The sequence below is a fragment of the Carcharodon carcharias genome, chromosome 7, assembly GCF_017639515.1.
Source record: "Carcharodon carcharias isolate sCarCar2 chromosome 7, sCarCar2.pri, whole genome shotgun sequence".
NCBI lineage: Eukaryota > Metazoa > Chordata > Chondrichthyes > Lamniformes > Lamnidae > Carcharodon > Carcharodon carcharias.
The window spans coordinates 40,744,969-40,766,186 of NC_054473.1; the positions used below are offsets into that span (position 1 = coordinate 40,744,969).

The window sequence follows — 21,218 nt, forward strand, 5'->3', positions numbered from 1 at the left end:
CTTGTATAAATGCTCGCTCAATTGTGGGACTGTGTCTTGCTTTAGCCTTATCAATACGTTTGGAAATAAAAACTGGCACAACCTTGGGTTTAATACACTCTTGGAGAAATTCAATAGATTGCTTACCTGTTCTTAACTTACCTGTAAGTTGAACTATGTTGTTGATATCCTGAATTTGGTCTTTGTTGTACCTCTGTCTCGGGTATACAAATAGTTTTTTGGTAGTACCGAACTTGAGTATTGCACAAAAAAGGGGCATTTGAAGTTTTTCATCTTGCGCTCATCAGAACAATTTGCCAGAATACAATGTAAGGGAAAAGAACAAATTTATACTGAATGAGAATAGAATGCTGATAGCCATTTGCTGGTTCACTCATCAGGGCAAGGCTTTGAGCAATCAGAGTCAAGCTGCTTGGTTTAAATTTCAAATAATGCTTGACAGTTAACTGCCAATCACCACCAACTGGTGCATTCTTCATGGAAACATTTCTAAAAGTCAGAATCCACTTGCCAACCAATCAGCACTCTCCTCATACAGCATAAATTTGTGCAAGATGAAAAGCTTCAGCAAAATGTCTTTTTCAGCAATACTCAAATTCTTTTATTCTTATGGGCTCTTAATTGACCAACTTATCCTTCTCCACTCTGTAATCTATTTGTGTGCATGCATGTGTGAAAGTTGGAGCATATTTTATTTTACTTAGATCAGTTTAAGTGTAATAAAGTTAAGCTTTCTTTGTTAAACTCAAAAAAACCTGTCCGATTAGTTCTTTTATGATCACAGTGTGATAACAGTTAAGTTTTCACTAAATTGGCAAGTATATCCTTTTCAAAACAAAAAAACCTGTTGCAGTCAAATGGAGAGGGAAAAAGGGCAGCCATTCTACCCCCCCCGACCCCCCCTCACCTGATTGTAACACTGTGCAGGAGACCAATCTAATGAATACATAGGGAGGAGAATGATGGCTGCACCATAGTGGGATCATTTGACTGGGGCAGGTGGAGTGGGGAATGTGTTGGGTGGACTCTTTTGGTGGGAGGAATGTGTCAGGGAGATACTATACTAGACTTGACTCAAGTGAGACACTCTGCAGGTGGGAGATTGTACTGAGTGGGGTGTGGGGTGACATTTCTTATTAAGATGAATTTTCTGAATGGAAATATTGGAATGGGATGGAGTCTGCAGTGGAACAGATTCATCAGAACGAACATCTGCACTTGGATTGATTTGCCTGGTAGTGAGCTGGGTTTGCTCGGAGATTGGATGGGATATTGCACTGGAATGGAAGCATGGGGAAAGACTCCACAGGAGTGGATTCCATGGGCAGAAACTTTGGACTGAGATTGATTTGCTGGGAAGGACTGTTTTGAGATAGATTTCCAGCAGGGAAACTGTATCCTGCCAAAAAACATGGAAATCAGCAATAAAATCCGAAAATACTGGAAAAACAACAGGCTCATCACCAACTGAATAAAAGCAAGTATTGGCTAATCAAAAAAAGGAAAGTCAGAATGTCATTTATAGGACCAACCGAAACAAAAAAAGGGTTGTGAGAAGAGAGGAACAAAGATTAATGAACTTCTTTTAATAAATTTGACCAATTAATTTAATAGCATGAGAATAGATTTCTAAAAGAATGCCAAGCTTTCTTTCTTCGACAACGATACAGGAATGGCTGTGTCCTTAACAAGTTGTCCCAGGCTCAAAAGGAGGAATACTCAAAATTCTGTGAAAGAAGTATTGATTTACAGAAACATAAGCTGGGAAAGTCAATCCCAGACCAATTGCGTAAATGTTTGCAGACTTATTAAATGTTTAATTAGGTAAATTAGGTATTATTTCAGAGAATTTTAACTGATTATAAATTACTTTTAATACTTTTTTATTCTCACCATTTCAGCCACTGAGGGTTGGCAAATACTTATTCACTGGATTCTGGAGCAGGTTTGCACCAGTTGGTACAGAGTTGGCACCAGCATAGGCTTGATTTGTCATTTTTTCCCCCTCATTTGTTGTTGGAAGAAAGTGTTTAGCCCTCACTCTCAACCTCTGCTGAGGTTGAGTAGTCACCAGATAGAAAATTGTGGTTGTGAATCCATGTCTAATTTTGTTTCACACTATGTTAGATGGCCAACATGTTAGTCTATTAACCTGCCTGCATCACTAATACTTGCATATTTTATTTATAATTTATTTATTCAGTGAAATCTTTTGAAAAAGTTCCAGAACAACGTCCACTTGTAAAGTTTTTGTTACATCTAAAACACAAAACTACATTTCAATTAATCTAACTTTCAGATTTCTGAGAAAGTGTCAAGCAGACACATTTCAAAGTATAGAATTGAAGTTTTCACTGCTGAAATTTAGGAAAGTGTGGATGGCTTTTCTTTAGCTCAGTAACTAAGTTATAATCTAAACTTGATAGAAACTACCCTAACCTCCTGAAGAATATTTTATTTATAATTTCAACAGTTTACCCTGCCAATGAATTTTAAATTTTCCAACGATTGTATTCACCATCTGGATAAAGAGGAAGGTCTGGGACATGTGTTTTTGTGGTCATTGTTAAGTAATAATGACTCACTGAAAACCACACTAAGGGTGGTGTTCTGTGAGATGAAACTGTTCCTACATTTCTTCATCTCTCTGCTAGAGACAGAGTACATCATGATCTTTAAATATTTATCATTCACGTGCTCAGAAGTTTAAATGTAAATGTAACTTGTCCAGTTGCAAATATAAAACAAAGTTGTATCACAAACTACTGAGCTGTAAGAATAATCTTGCATGTTATTTTGGGCTAGTTAGTAGCACTTGTTTCTCTTGATCATAAGGTTGCAGACTAAAGTCCCTTATGGTGTTCATAATATAAGATCGCTTGTCAATGCAAATGCAGTGTTGGGCCATCCTTTCAATAATGCATTAAAATGTATTAAATTGAGGTCTTGTCTGTCTATTCCTGTGGATGTTGAAGATCTCCTGGCACAAAGAGCAGGCCAGAGCTTCCAATGTTCTGATCAGAATTTTTCCATCATATTAATAGGTCATTCAAATATCTCACTGCTGGTTCAGAATGGTTCATGTGTTTGTCAACATAACATCATTGTACTTGCAAAGTTCTAATATTTTGACATGTAAAGGACTATATAATTATTTATAAACTAAAAGACAAATTGTATTAATTAAAATAGTGTAAAGTTTATTAGAAATTTTGTATAGTTATTGACAAGGTGTTTTGGTAAAAATAATGATGCTGAGTCATATTTTTGTTATTTAAAATGTGCCTGTGAATATCCTGTTCTTAAAAGTTAGATCACAATTTATTTAAATACAACTATGTATAATTCTACAAATTACTGTTGGTTTAGTCATAATTCATATGAGAATAGACATTTATATAAAAAAGTAAGCAAATTAAAATATGCATCTAAGCAAAATACCAGCACTGGTACTTGCACAGCCTTTATATCAGTACATAAGTTGCAGTACAAATGTTAGTAGTAAAACTCCCATTGTTGTTTTCCACTGGTAGTACAATGTAGACACCAACTTCATCAATGGTAGCTACCAGCACCACATTGTGAAACTTGATTGTTAAAAATAATCATAGACATTTCATAAATAAACACACAGTTTAAACAGTGATTTGTTAACTTTTTCCATTTCTCCACTTTGTCATACAATCACACTCGTATTGATGAATCTTCTCAAAAAGGTCACCAACTAAAATCCACTTGGTCTTCCAATTTTCTGTAGCATTATAGGATATTTTTCTTCCCCTTTTTTTGCAATACTGTTCTGGAGTGTTTTTTTTTGTGCTGTTTCTAATTAAGTGCTCTTCGGGGAAGGTTGCAAAAATCATGTTGTGCAATTTTTTAGCAAGATGCTCTGTAGGTCTTCTGGCAATGATAAAATTATTGTTTCAATGTGCATTTGCAGTTTCTCCAATGTGTCTTGTTTTATAGGGAGGCAATGTTGCTTGGCTTGCACCTGAATAGACAGAATACGTTTTAAAAAATTGTGATAATTTATAACATTGCGAATATCTAGTTCACGGTTCATGTGTTTTAGAACATAGCTTCTATAGTTTTAGGACTATAATTTTTAGGTTGTAGGTTTTAAAAAGATCAGAATAGAACAGGTTAACAGCTAGAAAGGTAAGACATATAAAACATCAGGTGGGCTTGCTTAGCTGAAGAGCTGGAGACAGGATGTCTGCAATGCTTGCAAAGAAGGGAATTCCAAGGAGATGTTTTGTTTTGGGAGTTAGAACTAAGTTAGTTTAAAAGCATTTAGTGAACCCTGAAAGGTTGTAAAACTCATTTACTTTATCAGATCAAAGAAGACATTGCAATTGAGGGACAATTAACTAAAAGTCGGTTTGAATACAGCCCAGAACAGGTTATGTTGTTATGGAGATTGATGGAGCTTAGGAAGGTTCTCTGTTTCAATTTATCTGGGTGTCTGCCGAGAGAGTTAGTTGCAGTTTGGACCTCGTATGGTTTGCAGCTCACCAATAGGTAGCCAAAGTAAATGATAAGTAGTTAGGCCTGTGCTACAAGCAGAGCAAAAAAAAAAAACAACTTCATCATTCACCGTGTCGCAGGTGGGTGAGGCTTAATTTCAGTTTGAATTTTGTGAGGGAACAGGAGCTGGATGATTGCCTCGTTTGAAAATAGTGGTCATCACTGAGCCTTGTGAAAAATAAAGTAATCAGCTCAATGAGCTGGGATATATGGGAAAATTAACCAGAAAAAGAGACTGAGGCATCCACAGACAAAAGAGGGAAATGAAACCTTTAGCTCCGAGTATAGCTGGAACTGAGGAGAATTCTTCAGAGGACTGTGACATATTTATGGGTGGTCTCTACAGAAGTAAATTACTTTATGATTGATGTATCTTACAAGGGAATTCTTGGGGAAGTAAGAAGTAAACTTGAGCATATAACATACTTTATTATAAGCCATAGTGTTACCTTACTTGTATCTGCTTCGTTTCATTTGTTCTATATATTATGAAGTTCATGTTTTGGTAAAATAAAAGTGAAATCTTGTGGTGTACTTCTACTGATTAAAACGAGGTGTTCAAGTTTTTTTTTAAATGTCAAGGGTCCCTTTGTAGGAATGTAACAATAAGCATATTAATTGTACAAGTTTCAACAATGAAGCACACATGCAATAATTGCCATAAAGCACAACATAAAATATTCCCTGGCAGTTATGAAAATAATGATGTAAAGTAAATTATATTTTTGTTTTATGCCATCCCAAACATTCTGCCTCAAACATTTCATATGGAATTTGAACTATCCCTGCTTTAATCTCCCACATAGAAATTTTGGGAGGAATTGGTCAAAGCCTGCACAATGCCATGGGCACAGAGTAATGAGACCCTGGGCTGGATTTTCCCGTCAGCGAGCGGGAGGCGGGGCCCGCTCGCTGTCACGTAAAAAGATGTCACCGTGCCCCATTTAAATTTTCTGGTAGACAGGGGCGCAGCAAAATCAGCTGTACGCCCGCCGACCTGTCAATGGCCAATTGAGGCCATTGACAGAGTAATTAAACTAATTAATGGACCTGCCCGTCCAATCTTAAGGTTGGTGGGCAGGCCAGGAGCCCTGGCGGGACTTAGAAAAAGCATGAAACCTCATTCATGGGCAGGATGAGGTTTCATGTACGTTTTAAAAAATTTGAGTAAAGTTTTTGTAAAAATTATGGACATGTCCCAACACGTGACAGTCACATGAGGGGACGTCAGGGAAATTTTATTTTTAGTTTTTTACATTTAGAGCCGATCTCCCTGATGCAGCACTTAGCCTCAGGGAGATGAGTGAGCTCTTTCGTGCGCATGCGCCAAAGAGCGCACTCTCGATTTTGGGATCCCACCCCCCCACTGTGCGGATGTCACACTGGGCAGGCCTTAATTGGCCTGCCCACGTAAAATGGTGCCGCGCCCCCAATTGGAAGCGTGCCTGTGTGCGCCCACCTTTCAACTTCGCCCCTGACTGAGGGAACATCTTAACCCCTGTAAAGGTCAAGTGCACAATTAATTTTGAGGGTCCTGACAGCAGGGACAACCCAGGGCCACAAAAATAATTTTGGCTGCTGTGTCGAGGACCCCACTCTGCGCAATTGTAACACTTCCTGCATCCCCAAAAGTCAAAATCTGCCCCACTGTGTGCAACAGGAGGTTAATTCTTTATACCACACTTCCTACCTGTGTCAAACAGATTACGGAGGTAAAAAGATTATAGTTCTAAATCCACTTTTTCCCCAGAAATTACTTGGCCTTAACAACTTGTAGTTGCACTTTCCATACCATTCTTAAGCAGGCAGCCTTTGCCTATGTCTTCCAACAAAAATTATCCATCTTCTGCTCTAAATACCCAATGCTCCTTCAAAATTAAATTCCACAGTAACTGTGCATAAAGTAAACTTTGTTAGCTTTCTGCAGCTTAAATTTTCAGCAATTATACTTTGTGCTTACCAATTTCTCTTTCAACTTTAATACCAGATCCACCACCTCAACTTCTGTATGCTTCTGAATCCATATCAGTAAATCCTAACAATAAACAGGGTCATATTGAAATTCATCTAAGTACTTCAACAATGATTGTTTTTCACAAATTATTTGAATATGCTGTAATAATTATAGATATTGACTTGATCCTTAGATGATCACTAGAGCTCAAGTTTATATATTATGCAGAAGAACTACTACATTGTTACAAGGCACAGATTTCAGGCTATATTTTAGCCTCTTTGGTTATACTCACTGCATCACATAAGGCCTCAAGGTGTAATGCCTCCAATTTTTGTGTCATTTCCTTCCACCTTGACCGGAACCAACCATCAAAATTTGGTGATTTCAGGAATTGCCTTAATAGAATGAAAACCAACAAGGAGCATAAAATCTCTGGATGAATATTGCTGCAGGCATGCAGTGGTTTTGTTTTGCCAGCCAAAACTTGACAGAATTATGAAATCAAGATGACAGTAATAGTGCACTGTCATAACAATGCACATCAGAGTCACATGCTGCAGTTTGCACCCATTGGAAACATAGGAACAGGTGTTGGCCATTTAGTCCCTCAAGGCTGTTCCACCATTTAATGAGATTTAATGCATGACCTAGCTTCATGTACCTTCCTTTGCAACATATCCCTTAATACTTTTGGTTCAAAAAAATCTAGCAATCTCAGATTTAAAATTAACAATTCTGGAAGACAGTTCCAAACTTCTACCTTCCTTTGTATTCCAAAATGCTCCCTAACTTCACTGCTGGCTCTAATCTTTTGGTTGTGTCCCCAAATCCAAGACTCCCCAACCAGCAGAAATAGTTTCTCTTTACCTACACCATTGGATCCCTTTAATATCTTGAAAAATTTGATCAAATCACCCCTTAACTTTCTGAAGTCCATGGATTATAACCCCAGTTTGTGTAGTCTCTTTGGGCCTCCAGTGTTTCTAGCTTTCACCATTTAGACAGTACTCTGGTCTATTCTTTTTATGTCCAAAGTAGGTGATCTCACTACCTATATTGAAATCCATTTGCCAAAGTTTTATCTATTCACTTAATCTATAAATATCTCTTTGTAGTTTTGTACCTCCATTTACACTGTTTATAACATCACCTACCTTTGCAAACGTAGCTTTCTATCCTATCATCTAAGTTGTTAACAAATAAGGTGAATAGTTAAGGTTCCAACACAGGCCTCTGTGGGTCACCACCAGGCACATTTTCCCAATCTATCCTTTATTCCTGGTCTCTGCCTCCTGCCTTTCAGCCAATTTCCTAACCAGGTCAATAACACGCTTTCAATTTAGCTAACAATCGCATGGAGTTCCCTTTACTCGACTGATTAGTGCTAGTTGAAAAATCCACTAATGGGTTCCTTACTACTGTTTATCACAAGCCTACCTTCACTGGTCAATATATGCATTGGGATCCTACAGCTCCACGTGCTATAAGATTGGCCTTATCGGAAATCTCGTAAATAGGGCCATTTGCTCACAGTGCAAGCTTGACACCAGAATAGGATGCATCAAAGCTATCCTGCAGGATAATAGCTACCCTGATCAGATCATCTTTCAAATTCACAATTGTGCTCCAGGCCGCCACTTTTGGACCGGAAAAGTACCCAGTCTACCTTAAATTACCCTGGAAGGGTACAGTATCTCAAAAATTTGAGCAACAGATGGAGCTAGCCAATTCATGTTGCTGCTATGCAGTAACACGAGTGGTATTTTCCACTAACAAGATGTTGCTGTCAAGCCAAAAAGATATTCTGCCTACCCCACAAATGAGCAACACAGTATATAAGTTTCACTGTTGGTGCAATGCCAGATACGTTGGCGTACATGCTAATGACTGACTGATCATATCAAACAATATGTCCCTTTGGCTGTTCTCAACAGAGTACTGACTGTACTCAACCAGTCTGTGCTTGCAAAACTCAGAACATAATGTCTAAGGTTAGATGTAATTCCACGATTGGACAACCCTTGCTGAACAATCCCGTGTTTGCTAAGATTTACACTAACAACAAATTTAAGATAATCGGTCAGGCTCACAATATAGCTCACTTAAACATGCTAGAAGCTACATATATGTACTCTGCAAGCAAAAAGAACATGTTAAGGCATTGCTCCCTTATTGAGTGAATCAAAAGCTTGGGGGACAAAAGGTACATCCTCCAAGGCAATGAGTTGGCCAATCAGAATCAACTTGCCAACCAATCAGTACCCTTTTCTAAAGTAATATGATCATTGCTCCTTTTGAAATTTGGCATTCTTGCTTCTGTCCTGATGAGTTCAAGATCAATTCATCGGCTTGTGTCTTTTTTCAGCAATACTAAAATATTTGTGTTGATTTTTTAAATTCTTGCAAGTTTCTTTTCACGTTCTCTTTTAATAGCTCTATTTGCCCTCTTCTGTTGTTCTTTGCATCTCTCCCAGTCAGCAAGAGCTATGCTATTTTATGCTTTCTAGTATCTTTTTCTTTTAGCTTTATGTTGTCTCTTACTTCCTTTGTCAACCATGACTTTCTTTTTTGGAAAGTACAGTTCTTGCACCTCCGGTATAACCTGGCTCCGTATATGTTAAATGCTTTTCTGAAAACCTCCCACGGATCTTCTGCCATTTTACACAATAACATATTTGCCCAGTTTACTGTAGTCAATCTGTCACATCCTCTTGATGTTAGTTTTACCTAAATTAAAATCTTGGTAACTGCTTTGCATTTCCTTTCAAACACAATGTTGAGCTGGGTCATATTATGATCAATATTAGATACATGTTCACCCACTGTCAGAACGTTAGCTAAATTAGGCTCATTACTCATTGCTAAAAGCAACATGGCCTGCTCCCTTGTTGGTTCTAGTTCCATGAAGCAATTTCTCAATCATGAAAGAATGTCAGATATGAAATACTAAATGACCTTTCCAACAGGGAAGATTGGAAAATGTGGCAACTTTGAACATTTCTCCAGTTCGCTCAGAAAGCAGCACTGCAAGAGATACTGCCTACCTTGGGGTGTGGGAGAATAGAAGAATGTGAATGGAAGAAAATAAATGGTCAAAAAGGTTAAAACTATCAAATTCAGTTTTCCTCACCGATATATTCAAGATGAGTAATTTTAACCATTGTTAAAATTAATTTTTACTCTTGAGCTGCCTCAGCTCATCTGCTGCTAAAATCCTCATCAACGCCTTTATCATTTCTGAACTTAACTATTCAAAGCACTCCTGGCTGACCTCCCATGTTCTACCTTCTGTAAATATGATGCAATCCAAAACTTCACTGCCTATGTCTTAAATTGCACTAAATTCCATTCACCCCTCACCTCTGTGTTCACTGACCTATACTGGCTCCCACTTAAAACAGCTTGATTTAAAATCCTCATTATTGTTTCCAAATCCCTTCAAGCTTTAATCTGCCCTAATATCTCCCTTTGTGGTCTGATGTCACATTTTGTTTGACAGTGCTCCATGAAGCACTTTGGGATGTATTGCTACATTAAAGATACCATATAACTAAAAGTTATTGCTTCCCAAGTTTTATTTTCAGTATTAAAAATGGTGAAAACAATTATGGAAAAAAAACCCCAAAAAAGGCAGATAAAATTTGAAGAACATTTCTAAAAACCTTCTATTCATTTGCTTTTGAAGATTGAATTGTATTCAAAACATCAACACTTATACAGTTTAATCCTTTAAAACGCTCACATCCTTGAACTAATCATGTAACATCCCTCGTTCATACAATGCTCCAGATTGTTACTTCAGCTCTTTTAAGGAGATAGAATCAGAAAACTCAGTAGAAGTACCTATAGGCAAAAAGCAAGCTGTAAGCATTTAAGGTGAAAGAATTGAGGTATAGGAAGAATTTGAGAATGCAATTCAATCTCCACATACAATGAATGAAGAAATCAATTTTGAAAGTAGATGTAAAACATTCCAAGTTATAACATACACCAAAGTAATCCGAATATGAAGTGCAGCACTATGGTCTTAATACAGAACTGAACCATGGTACTAAGCCAACTATGTACAATATAGCCAGTAATGTGTGTTTTTAATGTCACAAATGTGATGCACGTGTCCTGATTTTCTACAAAAAAAGTTAGAGAATTGAAATTTTAAAGAAATTCACAAGATGAGCACTTCATCTAGACACATCAACCCAGAAAAAAAATTGGGAATTTATCCAGTGGGGAAGATGGTGGGGCTGGATGGTACAGAGAGTTGAATTAGTAATTAAAACTATTAGATTTATTGTTGCAAAATGGCTTAAAAGCCTAAATATTAAGTCAACCTTCCTGGGGTTACCACTGACCGGCTACATAAATACTGTGGCTACAAGAGCAGGTCAGAGGCTGGGAATTCTATGGCAAGTAACTCACCTCCCGAATCCCGAAAACCTGTCTACCATCTACAAGGCACAAGTTAATAGTGTGATGGAATACTCCCCACTTGCTTGACTGAGTGCAGCTCCAACAGCACAAGAAGCTCGACATCATCCAAGACAAAATAGCCCGCTTGACTGGTACCCAATACAGAACACCTTAAAAATTTGCTCCTTCCCCCCCCAATGTACAATTGTAATTGTGCATACCATGTACCAGATGCACTGCAGTAACTCGCTTAGGGTCCTTTAACATAACATCCTCGTATGATTTTAGGTGCATTTCAACTTTCTCATCAACACAATTATTTTCTTCAAATGTTGCTTATCAAGTTTTAACTTATGCCTTAGCCTAATGTCGTTCAGTAATTCCATTCAGGAGGACAGGCAAAATATGCACATTAAAATTCTCATACTGGACCAGATATTTCTCGAGGCTCCCATAGCAACTACTGTAAGCAAGTGCTTGTGTCCCTACAAATCAAAGCATGACCCAAATGTACCATGTCTGATAATACAGTATTGCACAGGGTTGAAGAGCACACAGTCACTACTCAATGGAAAAAACATCTTATATCTTTTCTGCTAAAGTTCTATACTCTCCTCAATGCTGTTAAGCCCCATTGCCCAATTTTTTTTTTAGCAATAGCACTAAACCCCACACACCAACCTCAAATCTGGCATATCCCGCCTATCATTTTTTGGTTATGTTGGGTTTAAAAATAAATACAATAACATTTTTTAAAATTATGCTCATTGTTTAAGAAAAAGTCACCTTAAGTTGACCCTAAGTAATAAAGGCCCTTTTCTTGGGCATTCTAAAGGATATATTTTTAGCAGAGAAGTAGGCTGTTGTGTATGAATTATTCTGGACCCCTCTTTACTATTTTTTGATTGATTTCTTCTTCCCACTATCCCTATGCCTATTACCAGACACATAATCAGAGAACCAGAGATCCAATGTTCCTTAATTGTGGTCTTTTCCATTTAATTCACACAGCTTGTTGAACTTTCTAAACAATCTTTTATTCAGCATCCATTTTTATACATCTGTCTTATGTGGTTCAAAGTAGAACAGATGTGAAATTGGTATTTATCCTGCTACTGAATTAATTCTATGGCCTGAATCTTCTGATCGGCGTGCGGAGCTGGGCCCCACTCGCTGACGCATAAAGTGACGCGCAGTGATGTCGGGCTTGTGTACCGGCATCACCGCACGTCATTCTGATCTTCAGTTCAGCACTGGAGTCGGCTGCATGCCCGCTGAACTGTCAAAGGCCTATTAAGGCCATTTAAAAACCACTTGAAACAATTAACAGGGCCACCTGTCCAACCTTAAGGTTGGTGGGCAGGCGAAAAGCCCAGGCATTTATCATGAAACCTCATCTACGGGCAGGATGAGTTTCATGAAGGCTTTATAAAATAAATAAATTTTTTTATTCCGATTCATTGACATGTCCCAGCTCATGTGACACTGTCACATGAGGGGACATGGCCGAATAATTTTTCTTTTCCTTTTTTCAATTCTTCATAGTCAAAGTAATCTCCCTGAGGCAGCTCCATGCCTCGGAGATTTCTGCGCTCTTTCATGCACACGCGTGATAGAACACAGGCCCCGACTCTCCCTCCTCCCCCCGCCTGCACAGGGAGTGCTCAATGCTTCCAGGTGCGCATCACATTGAGCAGGCCTTCATTTTCCCGCCCACGTAAAATGGTGGCGTGCAGCAGATCGCAGGTGGTAATCGGCTGCGCGCCTTCCCGCTCCCGCCCAGCTCGCCTGACGGGGAGAAAATTCTCCCCTATGATACTGAACTTGAGGACCTCCTGGTTTATCCCTCTCCACACCAAATTGAGAGATTCTCCGGTCTACCAAGTCCTTGGGATGCTCCCTATTTTTACCTTTTATTGAGGATGATAGGCTCTATATATCAGTTATCAATAACTGTTTAGGCCTTGGCTAATTTCTGTTAAGGGAAAAAGTACATTTCTGAATCTGGCCTAATCCAGCAAAAAGAAAACCAGTCGGTACTTACCTGTAGAGACCTATCCAATCTCCCTTTAACCGAGAAGTGAGTTGTGGTCCTGCTTTTTCCAGAGTCTTCATGAACTCTTCTTCACTGAAAGACTTTAGTTGAGGTGGACTCTGAGAGCATAGAACCAGCATGAAAAAAACTCATTGGAAAATACATTAATTTAAAAAGGTTTCCAGGGGTCAATAAATATAGTAAAATTGAATTACTGATTTCTGAAAAAGCTGACCAAGTGAGTACTTGCTTACCTTCCATGGTGAAATACTCTTTTGTAAAGGCATCAAACTGGCTACATATCGTTCCTGAAATAAAATTTATCAGTCCATGATGACACAGTAAGTTAGAAAACACTTTTTCCCCCACATTACTTTCTTCACCCTGCATGATAGCCCAAGTACCCATGAGCTGGCCTCTCTGAAATGTGAATAGGTTATTTTGAGGCCATGCTGAAATAACTAGTCATAGGCTGTACAATTTGTACTTTGACACATAAATTATGCTAATTACTTAAACTACAAACATACAATTTTCACATCAAAGTCACAAACATTTAATACAGCTTTTGCAGAGCACATTAAAAGACTGGAGTCTTTCTCTCTCCCACCAGAAGATTTTGAGATTTTTGCCTCAAACTTTTATAACATTTGATACAAATTCATGGTGAGCCAGTGTAGCACTAAGCCATACGAAGGTGGAAGTTACCAGGTTTAATCCCTGCTCTGATTAAGTCAGAATAGCTGGAAGGCTCACTAATTAGCTTAATAGCCCAGGCTTTGGGAATGGGAAAAGGAAGAGAAAATATTAATTAGTTGGTGCTCCTGTTGCAGATGGTTAGCCGGGTTGGCTCTGATGTTTCCTGCAGTCAAATAGCTTATGGAATCTCCCTGTTCACACTCACACAAATGACTGTTTGGACAAGAGACTGGAGTGCTGTTGGCAGCTACGGAATCCTATCACAACATTTTAAAAGGCAACATTTTTAATTAAATGTTAAACTTACTAATGGAATGATGAAGCTTTGTGTCAGTTCCAAGAAGTAACGTCTAAGAATTGCACTCTGTGCTTCTGAAGGACGTTTTTGTTGTATACCCTGCAGGGATAGTAACAAAATACATTTGGGATGTCTAAATTGAACAATACAAAAATTACAATTTAAAAACAAATTTTCAGACTTCATTAGCAAAGTTTAATCATAATTTTATAGTGAATTATTTACATAACAAAAAGTAGCTTTAAATTAGATGTATATCTAAAACTATACCACTGACTAAACTGACATCCAAGTGAGACCTGAGAATATCTGATTATGTGAAATGAGTATAAAGTTGTATTTCACATTACTTACAAGGACTAGCTTGTAATGAATTTTCTGATCATATTTTATTCTAATTTTGTACAAGTTGTGTAGTTCTGCAATTTTCCTGTTATTTCATGCTTTTAGGATGAATTGCACACAGCAACCAAAAGTATAAAGGAAATTACAAGGAAGCAAATTAGTGCTTTCACCTCTGTACCTGGGATGGAATCCAAATCACGCTAAAGAGAAGAATATATATGCCCCAACATTAAAAATTTAACAGAGATAAACAATGGAAAGTCTTAATGCAATCCATGCCATATCGCTTATAAATGGCACTGGACTGACATTTTCAATCTGAGGCTGCAGTGGGTTAGAAAAATAAACAATTCACATTACTATCGCAAGGATTACTCTTCTGAGGCTGGAATAAGTGAAGAACATTTCTTGAGGCAAAGTAGTGTTACAATCTTGGTAAAGACCAGTAATGTGTTTAGTTATTTTCTAGAACCCGTAATACTAGGTATTTACTAAAAGAATGAAGCTACGAGGTTCATGGTTTAAATCAAAAGAATTTTACCGCACAAAAATCAAAGAACATGAATACTAATATCAGGTATATAGTTGGTTATGTTAAAGATATTGAAAGTGCAATGAACACAGGTGCTTTTACTTTACACCAAACTTCTGAACTCAGCTTTACTTCTATACTCATTTGGCTTACACCCCACCAATCGTTCAAGTGAGATACTTATCAGACTATTGGAAGATTAACCACATGGTATAAGGGCTGAGATTTCTTGAGCCTCCTGCTTGCTTCTGGCAAGATTATCCCCTCAAACCTCCACCAACCATCTCATGGTTGTAGACTCCCAGTTCAACACAGGCATCACTAGCATCTTAAGCATAGTCACCTTGGGTCAGAACTCTCCTGGTTCTAACATTCTTTCACTTTGGAGTCGTGTATCTAAAGCTCTTTCTCTTCTCGGCTTAGCTATCCCAGAAGTACAACACACTGTTAGGCACTCTTCAGTTAACAAGAATTTTAAACTTTTTTAGTCATCACACTTAATTTCAACCGAACTTGCATGAAAGAGGTGTTTCCTACAGCAAGCTTGTTCTAAACTAAAAAAACATAAAACCCCGCATGAGCCCTGAGCCACACCCACAATCTACTCATTCCCATAATTAATTCCTTGTTTACACTTTTTAAAAAAATCTTGCAGGCAACTTGGTCACAAGATCAGTTGCTGGAAGCAAGGTGCTTTACCCCAAAAGCACATGGATCATCACAGTAGAGAAATCTACAGTGTGTGTGGGCCATGCAATATCTCTCTCTTTCTATCTCATGGCTCATGTAGATGTAGAGCAACAACCATAATTTTACATTCAGGTGGTTAGGCCAGATAATTGAATCAGGAGTGGCGAAGTGTGTTGTTGTGCTGTCTCCTTTGCGAATCTGAATAGGGCACTGAATCATTACATGTTCTACAGTCTCTTCTGCCTGACCACAACATGACTACACTTGAGTGCATTTAATTTTCCATTTGGGCATTACATATCCGCATTTGCCGTGGTTTGTTCAGATGGGATTAGGATTATCCAGGAATTTTGCGGAAGATCAAAGCCAGGCATCTTCTGTATCAGGTCCTCCATGAGGCATGTGTGTCTTCTTGTGAACTCCATTCGGCTTTCCAAACTTTAACAGGATTGAAGTCACATTGTTGAAGGTTAAGCACATGGATCCAAAGGGCTTACACAATTTGCAAAAGCTAAACAAAGAAAAGTAACATTGGATGATTCACGTATCAAGGCCTACCTTCTGCACTTGTTTTATTATCTCTTCATCTCGGCTCAGGAAAGTTTTATAGGAAGTGTACACACCTACAGGAAAATGAGGCAACTATTATAGCTGATATTGAGGCCAGAAACATCAATTCAAAAGACTATACTGTAAAACTGCAAAAATTGCCCCCATAACCTTTTCAGGCAAAGGAATAAAAGGCTCATCCAAAACTCTATCCTCCTTATTATCAGATTTGTATTGTTGAAGTTTCTCTTCTAAAAGCTTGGGCTGTAACTTCCTCAGAGTGGCAATCCGTGTCAGACTGCCACTCCGTACCCACTTACCTATGCCAAATTTCTTCTCTGCCTGTCTCGCCTGACCTTCCAACATAGGCTGGGCAAGATCCAGACAGCACAGCCCAGCCCAGCATCGTAGTCCAGTGCAGCTGGATTAAAGGAGGACACTCCCCCTTTTTTATGGCACTAAAGCAGGTAAGTTGAAAGGTACGATTGGAATTGACAGGCCAGGGAGAAAGTAAGTGGATAGGATTTTGGGGGTGGGGATGTTTTGAAGGTTTCAGACATTGAGAAAGGCTGGAAGGATCGGACACTGGGGGGAGCCGGGGGGGGATCGGACATTTGGGAAGGACTGGGTCAGACATCTGGGAGGGGCTGGGGGTGGTGTTGGGCATTTGGGAAGGGCTGGGGGGTCAAACATTGGGAGGCAATGGGATTCCAGTCAGGCTTGGGGTGGGGGGTCAGGCCACAAGGGGATAGGGGGGGAAAAGAGTGGGGAAGGGAGGAGACAGGTGAGGAGTTCCATGAGGGTGGGGGGATCCCATGGGAGGTCGGGGTGTGGGGAATACCACAGGGGGATGGTTAGTCAGAGGTTGGGGAACTCCGCTGGGGTGGGGGGGTGCTGGGTGAGTCCCGTGAGGGGTTGGTCTGGGTCTCTTCTAAGTTCTGGGTAACAATTGTAGAGCTTTTAATTCTTCAACCTTTTCTGGGTATCTATTGGTGTAACCCTGTTGGAACCATCCAAAGCTTGCATTTTAAGTCACATTTTTGGATGGTTCCCTGCACAGCACAATTGCCCAGAGGAAGTGTGCACTTCTGGGCAATTGCATGCAAAGAATTTGAGGTATTCCCCCAATCCGATGCTGGGGAGCTCGGAAGTTACAGTCCATTATATAAGTAATTCTATAGCAAATGGCTCCTGCACTGCAGGAGAAGAAACAAAACAGAATTCAAAAATCACTCCTCCACCAACCAAAATCTGGATGACATTCTGTGTCACAAACCTAAGAGGCTTGGATCAAAAATATGAAAATATACACTTGTGCAGTGGATCTTGGCTGCAGATTTTCAAAAAATCATTGTGATAAAGCTCTCCCTAATAAAAGAAAGACTGGCATTTATATAGCGTTTTTCATGACCATCGGACATTTCAAAGCCCTTTACAGGCAATGAATTACTTTTGAAGCATTGTTATGATGTAGGAAATGCATCAGGAATTTGCGCACAGCAAACTCCCACAAACAGTATTATGACAGCCTTCAACCAACACCACAAAAACAGATTAAGTATTGGTGACGACACCAGAATAACCAGGACCCCTGCTCTTCTTTGAAATAGTGCCAAGGGGTCTTTTGCATCCACCCAAGCAGGCAGATGGTGCCTTGGTTTAAAGTCTCACCCAAAAGATGGCATCTCCAATAATGCAGTACATCCTCTATACTGCACTGGAATGTCAGCCTTGATTTTTTTTTGTGCTCAAGCTCTGGAGTGGGACTTGAGCCCAAGATAGACAATCAACAGGCTAATGGAGGGCCACATACACAATTTAAAGGTTGAACGTAACTGCTGACTTTACTCTAACATTTGCAACAATATCCAAAAACCACATCTGAATTTACCCACAGCATGAATCTTTTGTTGTTATTTTGTTCAAGTTGTGCCTAAGTTGTTTGATGCATAGTTTTGGTGATCCATAATCCTGCTTAGCCAACAGAAACATACCAGACATCCATGATTTTAATTGTTTTTGTAGCCACAGAGAATTCTGAGCTGTTCATTTTTCTTTTAACCTCAAACACTGGGTTGAATTTTGCTGCAAGTGTTGGTAACCTGAAGTTGGAATTATTTCTGGGTTCCGACTCTTTTCGGCATTGTAGCATACCTGCTGGCAGAATTTTAGGAAAGATGACCAAATAGCAGGCCGCCTTTGTGTTCACCGTCCAATTATGAACAGCAAGCAGGTTCTAAAGGCAGGAGCCCAGGCAAGTGCAGCCAAGTGTAAGGGAGCCCTCATTATGTGACCAATAGGAGCACTGCTGAGGCCTAAGCAGCAAGAGTGACAGGGAAGCACTGCAGCTGCCATCATCATCACAAGACCAGTTGAGACCTCATGACATCAATGGCAATTGGAGACATCTATCCTCAGGAGTTCCATATTCTGTGGCAAAGCTGAGAGATGACAGATGCCTTGCCATCTTCTGCCTGCATCATTTAAAAAACCAGCATTTGTAATGCAGCCTCCATCTTCCGCTCTGCAGCAGCATTCTCTTACTTGCTGTGATCCTGGCACAGCGGGGAGCCAGTCTGCCCCAGTATAAATTTCTATCTATTTGAGGCAGACCGATTTTTGGCCTCAAAGGGAATCAAGGGATATGGAAAACAGGCAGGAGAGTGGAGTTAAGGCCAATGATCAACCATGATCTTACTGAATGGCAGAGTAGGCTTGAGGAATTGTATGGTCTACTCGTGCTCCCATTTCTTATGTTCTTATATTCTTTGTGAAAATAAGAGCTAACCAGCTCCTTCTGCCATTGCCTGACAGGTTGCTGCCAAACCTGTTAGTCCACTCCTGACAAAAACGCATAGAGGCAGAAAGATGTCAAGGAGCCAGCCTGATGCATTTTTTAAAAACTTGCCCAGCCTGCCTGCCTTCATAACTGCCTCCAAGGGGCTCAGAATATTCTAGCCACTAATTCTGAAACAAATTATACTGCTGGAGCAATAAGACTCTTCATTTGTGAAAAGTAGCTTTATGGCTAAAATATTAATCTAATACTGTTACATAATAATTTAAAATTTGTAAAATGCTTTAAAAACTTAACTTGTACACTGCTGACCTCAGTTTTCCCAATCTCTTTTGCTTCTGCACTAAATATTTATTGTGACATTATTTGCTCAAACTGTCCAGCTTTTATTTTACTTTTTACTCCAACTCCCCCGGCTTATTCATCCTCACCTGATGGGGCGCTGACTCACCATTTCTTTGAAACCAGGGTGAAATTTAGAAGCTTAAATTAGCACAAGTACCCAACGATATAATTCAGCAGTGGCAGTCACAGACGTGTACCAATAAAATGAGCCCTCTTGTCCCTGGTTTGAGGGATGGATCTATTGTTTTTGCTGTCACTTAAAATAAATAAGATAACAATCTATCAATTTATAAAATAACCAGTGAAATAAAATATATTATTTTTTTAACCAGGTTTTGAGTCCAAAGTCTTCAGATTTTTCAATTTCTTCACCTTGACCTGCTTTGGAATATCACCTATAATAGAACAATAAAGTTAATTCTGTTGTATACAACAGTTCAACAATATACAGTCTAGATTCAAATTTAAAATTTCCTGAACTATTCAGCTACTTTCAATGAAATAAAAAATGGGCATTTTCTTAAGAAAAATACTACAAAACTGAATGTTTTCAACTTTTATTCAATCCATGCATTTTCCTTTTTAAGAGGGAAGGAAAAGGGAAAGAAAAATAAAAGACAAAGGGGAGAAAGAGTAAAAGAACGAAAGCATACAATGATACATTTTTTATTTTTCTCTGAAGACACTGACTTTCAATGGGGGTATGCTTCCAAAGCATCCGACTGCCCTCCATAATTTGTCCTAAGTGACTATTCTTCGCACAAGTCCAGCCAGTAAAATCTGGTAGTCTTTTCAACCATGCAGGGTATTATAGTTCAGCTCAATTATTTCCCATCCAACTTCCATATGTAGGCCTGCAGGTTGGGAATATGAATTTTATACTCCGAAGCCCTGGGTGCCAATTGCAGTCTAACTGTAGTGATCCAGCTGCATCCTTAAAATCAGTTAACTCTGCACTGGCCAGAAATCTGATTTGTATGGCTTAATACTACACCAGGTGGTGCCTATTTCTCAAAAGAACATTGGGGGATCAATTATATGCTTAATAGAAAAGGCCTTCAGTGGCATAATAGATTTTAACTATGTTGTCGAGTTTTTTTTTCAGATGTATAAATATTCCTATGATGCTAGATTCAGAATCTCTTAACATTGAGACAAAAGCTCAAAAGCTCATTTACATTCTCAACCCTATTTACAAATCGCTTCATAGCCTCACGCATCCCCATCTCTACAACCTTCTCCAACCCTACAATTCTCTACGCTCTCCTATTCTGGCTTCTTGTGCACCCCCTATTTTTGATCCCTCCACCATTGAAGGCCATGCCTTCAGCTGTCTGGGCCTTAACACCCCCCACTTCTCTACCTTTCGCTTCTCCTTTAAGGCATTCCTTAAAACCTACCTGCTTGGCCGAACATTTAGATACTTATCTTAATATCTTATTTTGCAGATGAGTGTCAAATTTTGTTCGCTAATTCGCTATGAAACACCTTAAGATGTTGTACTATATTAAAGGTGCTATATAAATAGAAATTTGTGTTGTTTAGGTTTAATTTTAATTTGAAGTGTTAACTAACTATTCAGAGTGAGGATCATTATGTGTTTCTTGTCTCACCAAAGGTCCAGCTGTCTTTCCATTTCACAATTGGTGCTTTGCTTTCTGTTCCCATATTGAAAGGGTAATCTCATTTCAGAACAGTAACATTTAATAGACAATTTTTTGCATCAATCTCTATCTCTGGGTCTTCTAGACAACTAGTTCACAGAGAAATAGTTCTGCGCATCTCTCTCTCTCAAGCACAGAGTGATCTATGTTTTTGAAGTAGTAGCAAAAAGCAGCTGATGTTTTAAAACTCTGAACCAGCTTAGCCTAAAATGTTTAAGCTAGAAAAGGGAAATCCATGATTATAGTGACGATAAGCAGTGTTCATATTGTTTTCATAACTGAGAATGTTTCCTCTTGTGGGGAAGAGCATAAATAGAGGCCGTCAATATAAGATAGTCACTAAGAAATCCAGTAGGGAATTCATAATGAA

General features: G+C 38.9%; 1 protein-coding gene across 3 annotated transcripts in view; it reads right to left on the reverse strand.

Annotated features, from left to right (window-relative positions):
- Positions 1 to 3,179: 3,179 nt before the first annotated feature.
- dennd6aa (DENN/MADD domain containing 6Aa) overlaps positions 3,180 to 21,218 on the reverse strand; it is a 113,782-nt gene continuing 95,743 nt past the window's right edge. For 2 of the 3 annotated variants that reach the window (XM_041191417.1, XM_041191416.1), the window contains 8 exons: positions 19,514 to 19,579; positions 16,052 to 16,116; positions 13,936 to 14,025; positions 13,184 to 13,237; positions 12,939 to 13,048; positions 6,777 to 6,879; positions 6,488 to 6,562; positions 3,180 to 3,991 (listed from right to left, as the gene is read on the reverse strand). In XM_041191417.1, the coding sequence (XP_041047351.1) occupies positions 3,860 to 3,991; positions 6,488 to 6,562; positions 6,777 to 6,879; positions 12,939 to 13,048; positions 13,184 to 13,237; positions 13,936 to 14,025; positions 16,052 to 16,116; positions 19,514 to 19,579 (695 nt within the window). In that variant the 3' untranslated portion in view covers positions 3,180 to 3,859. The remainder of the gene's footprint in view (positions 3,992 to 6,487; positions 6,563 to 6,776; positions 6,880 to 12,938; positions 13,049 to 13,183; positions 13,238 to 13,935; positions 14,026 to 16,051; positions 16,117 to 19,513; positions 19,580 to 21,218) is intronic. The other variant, XR_005943521.1, reaches the window with a different exon arrangement.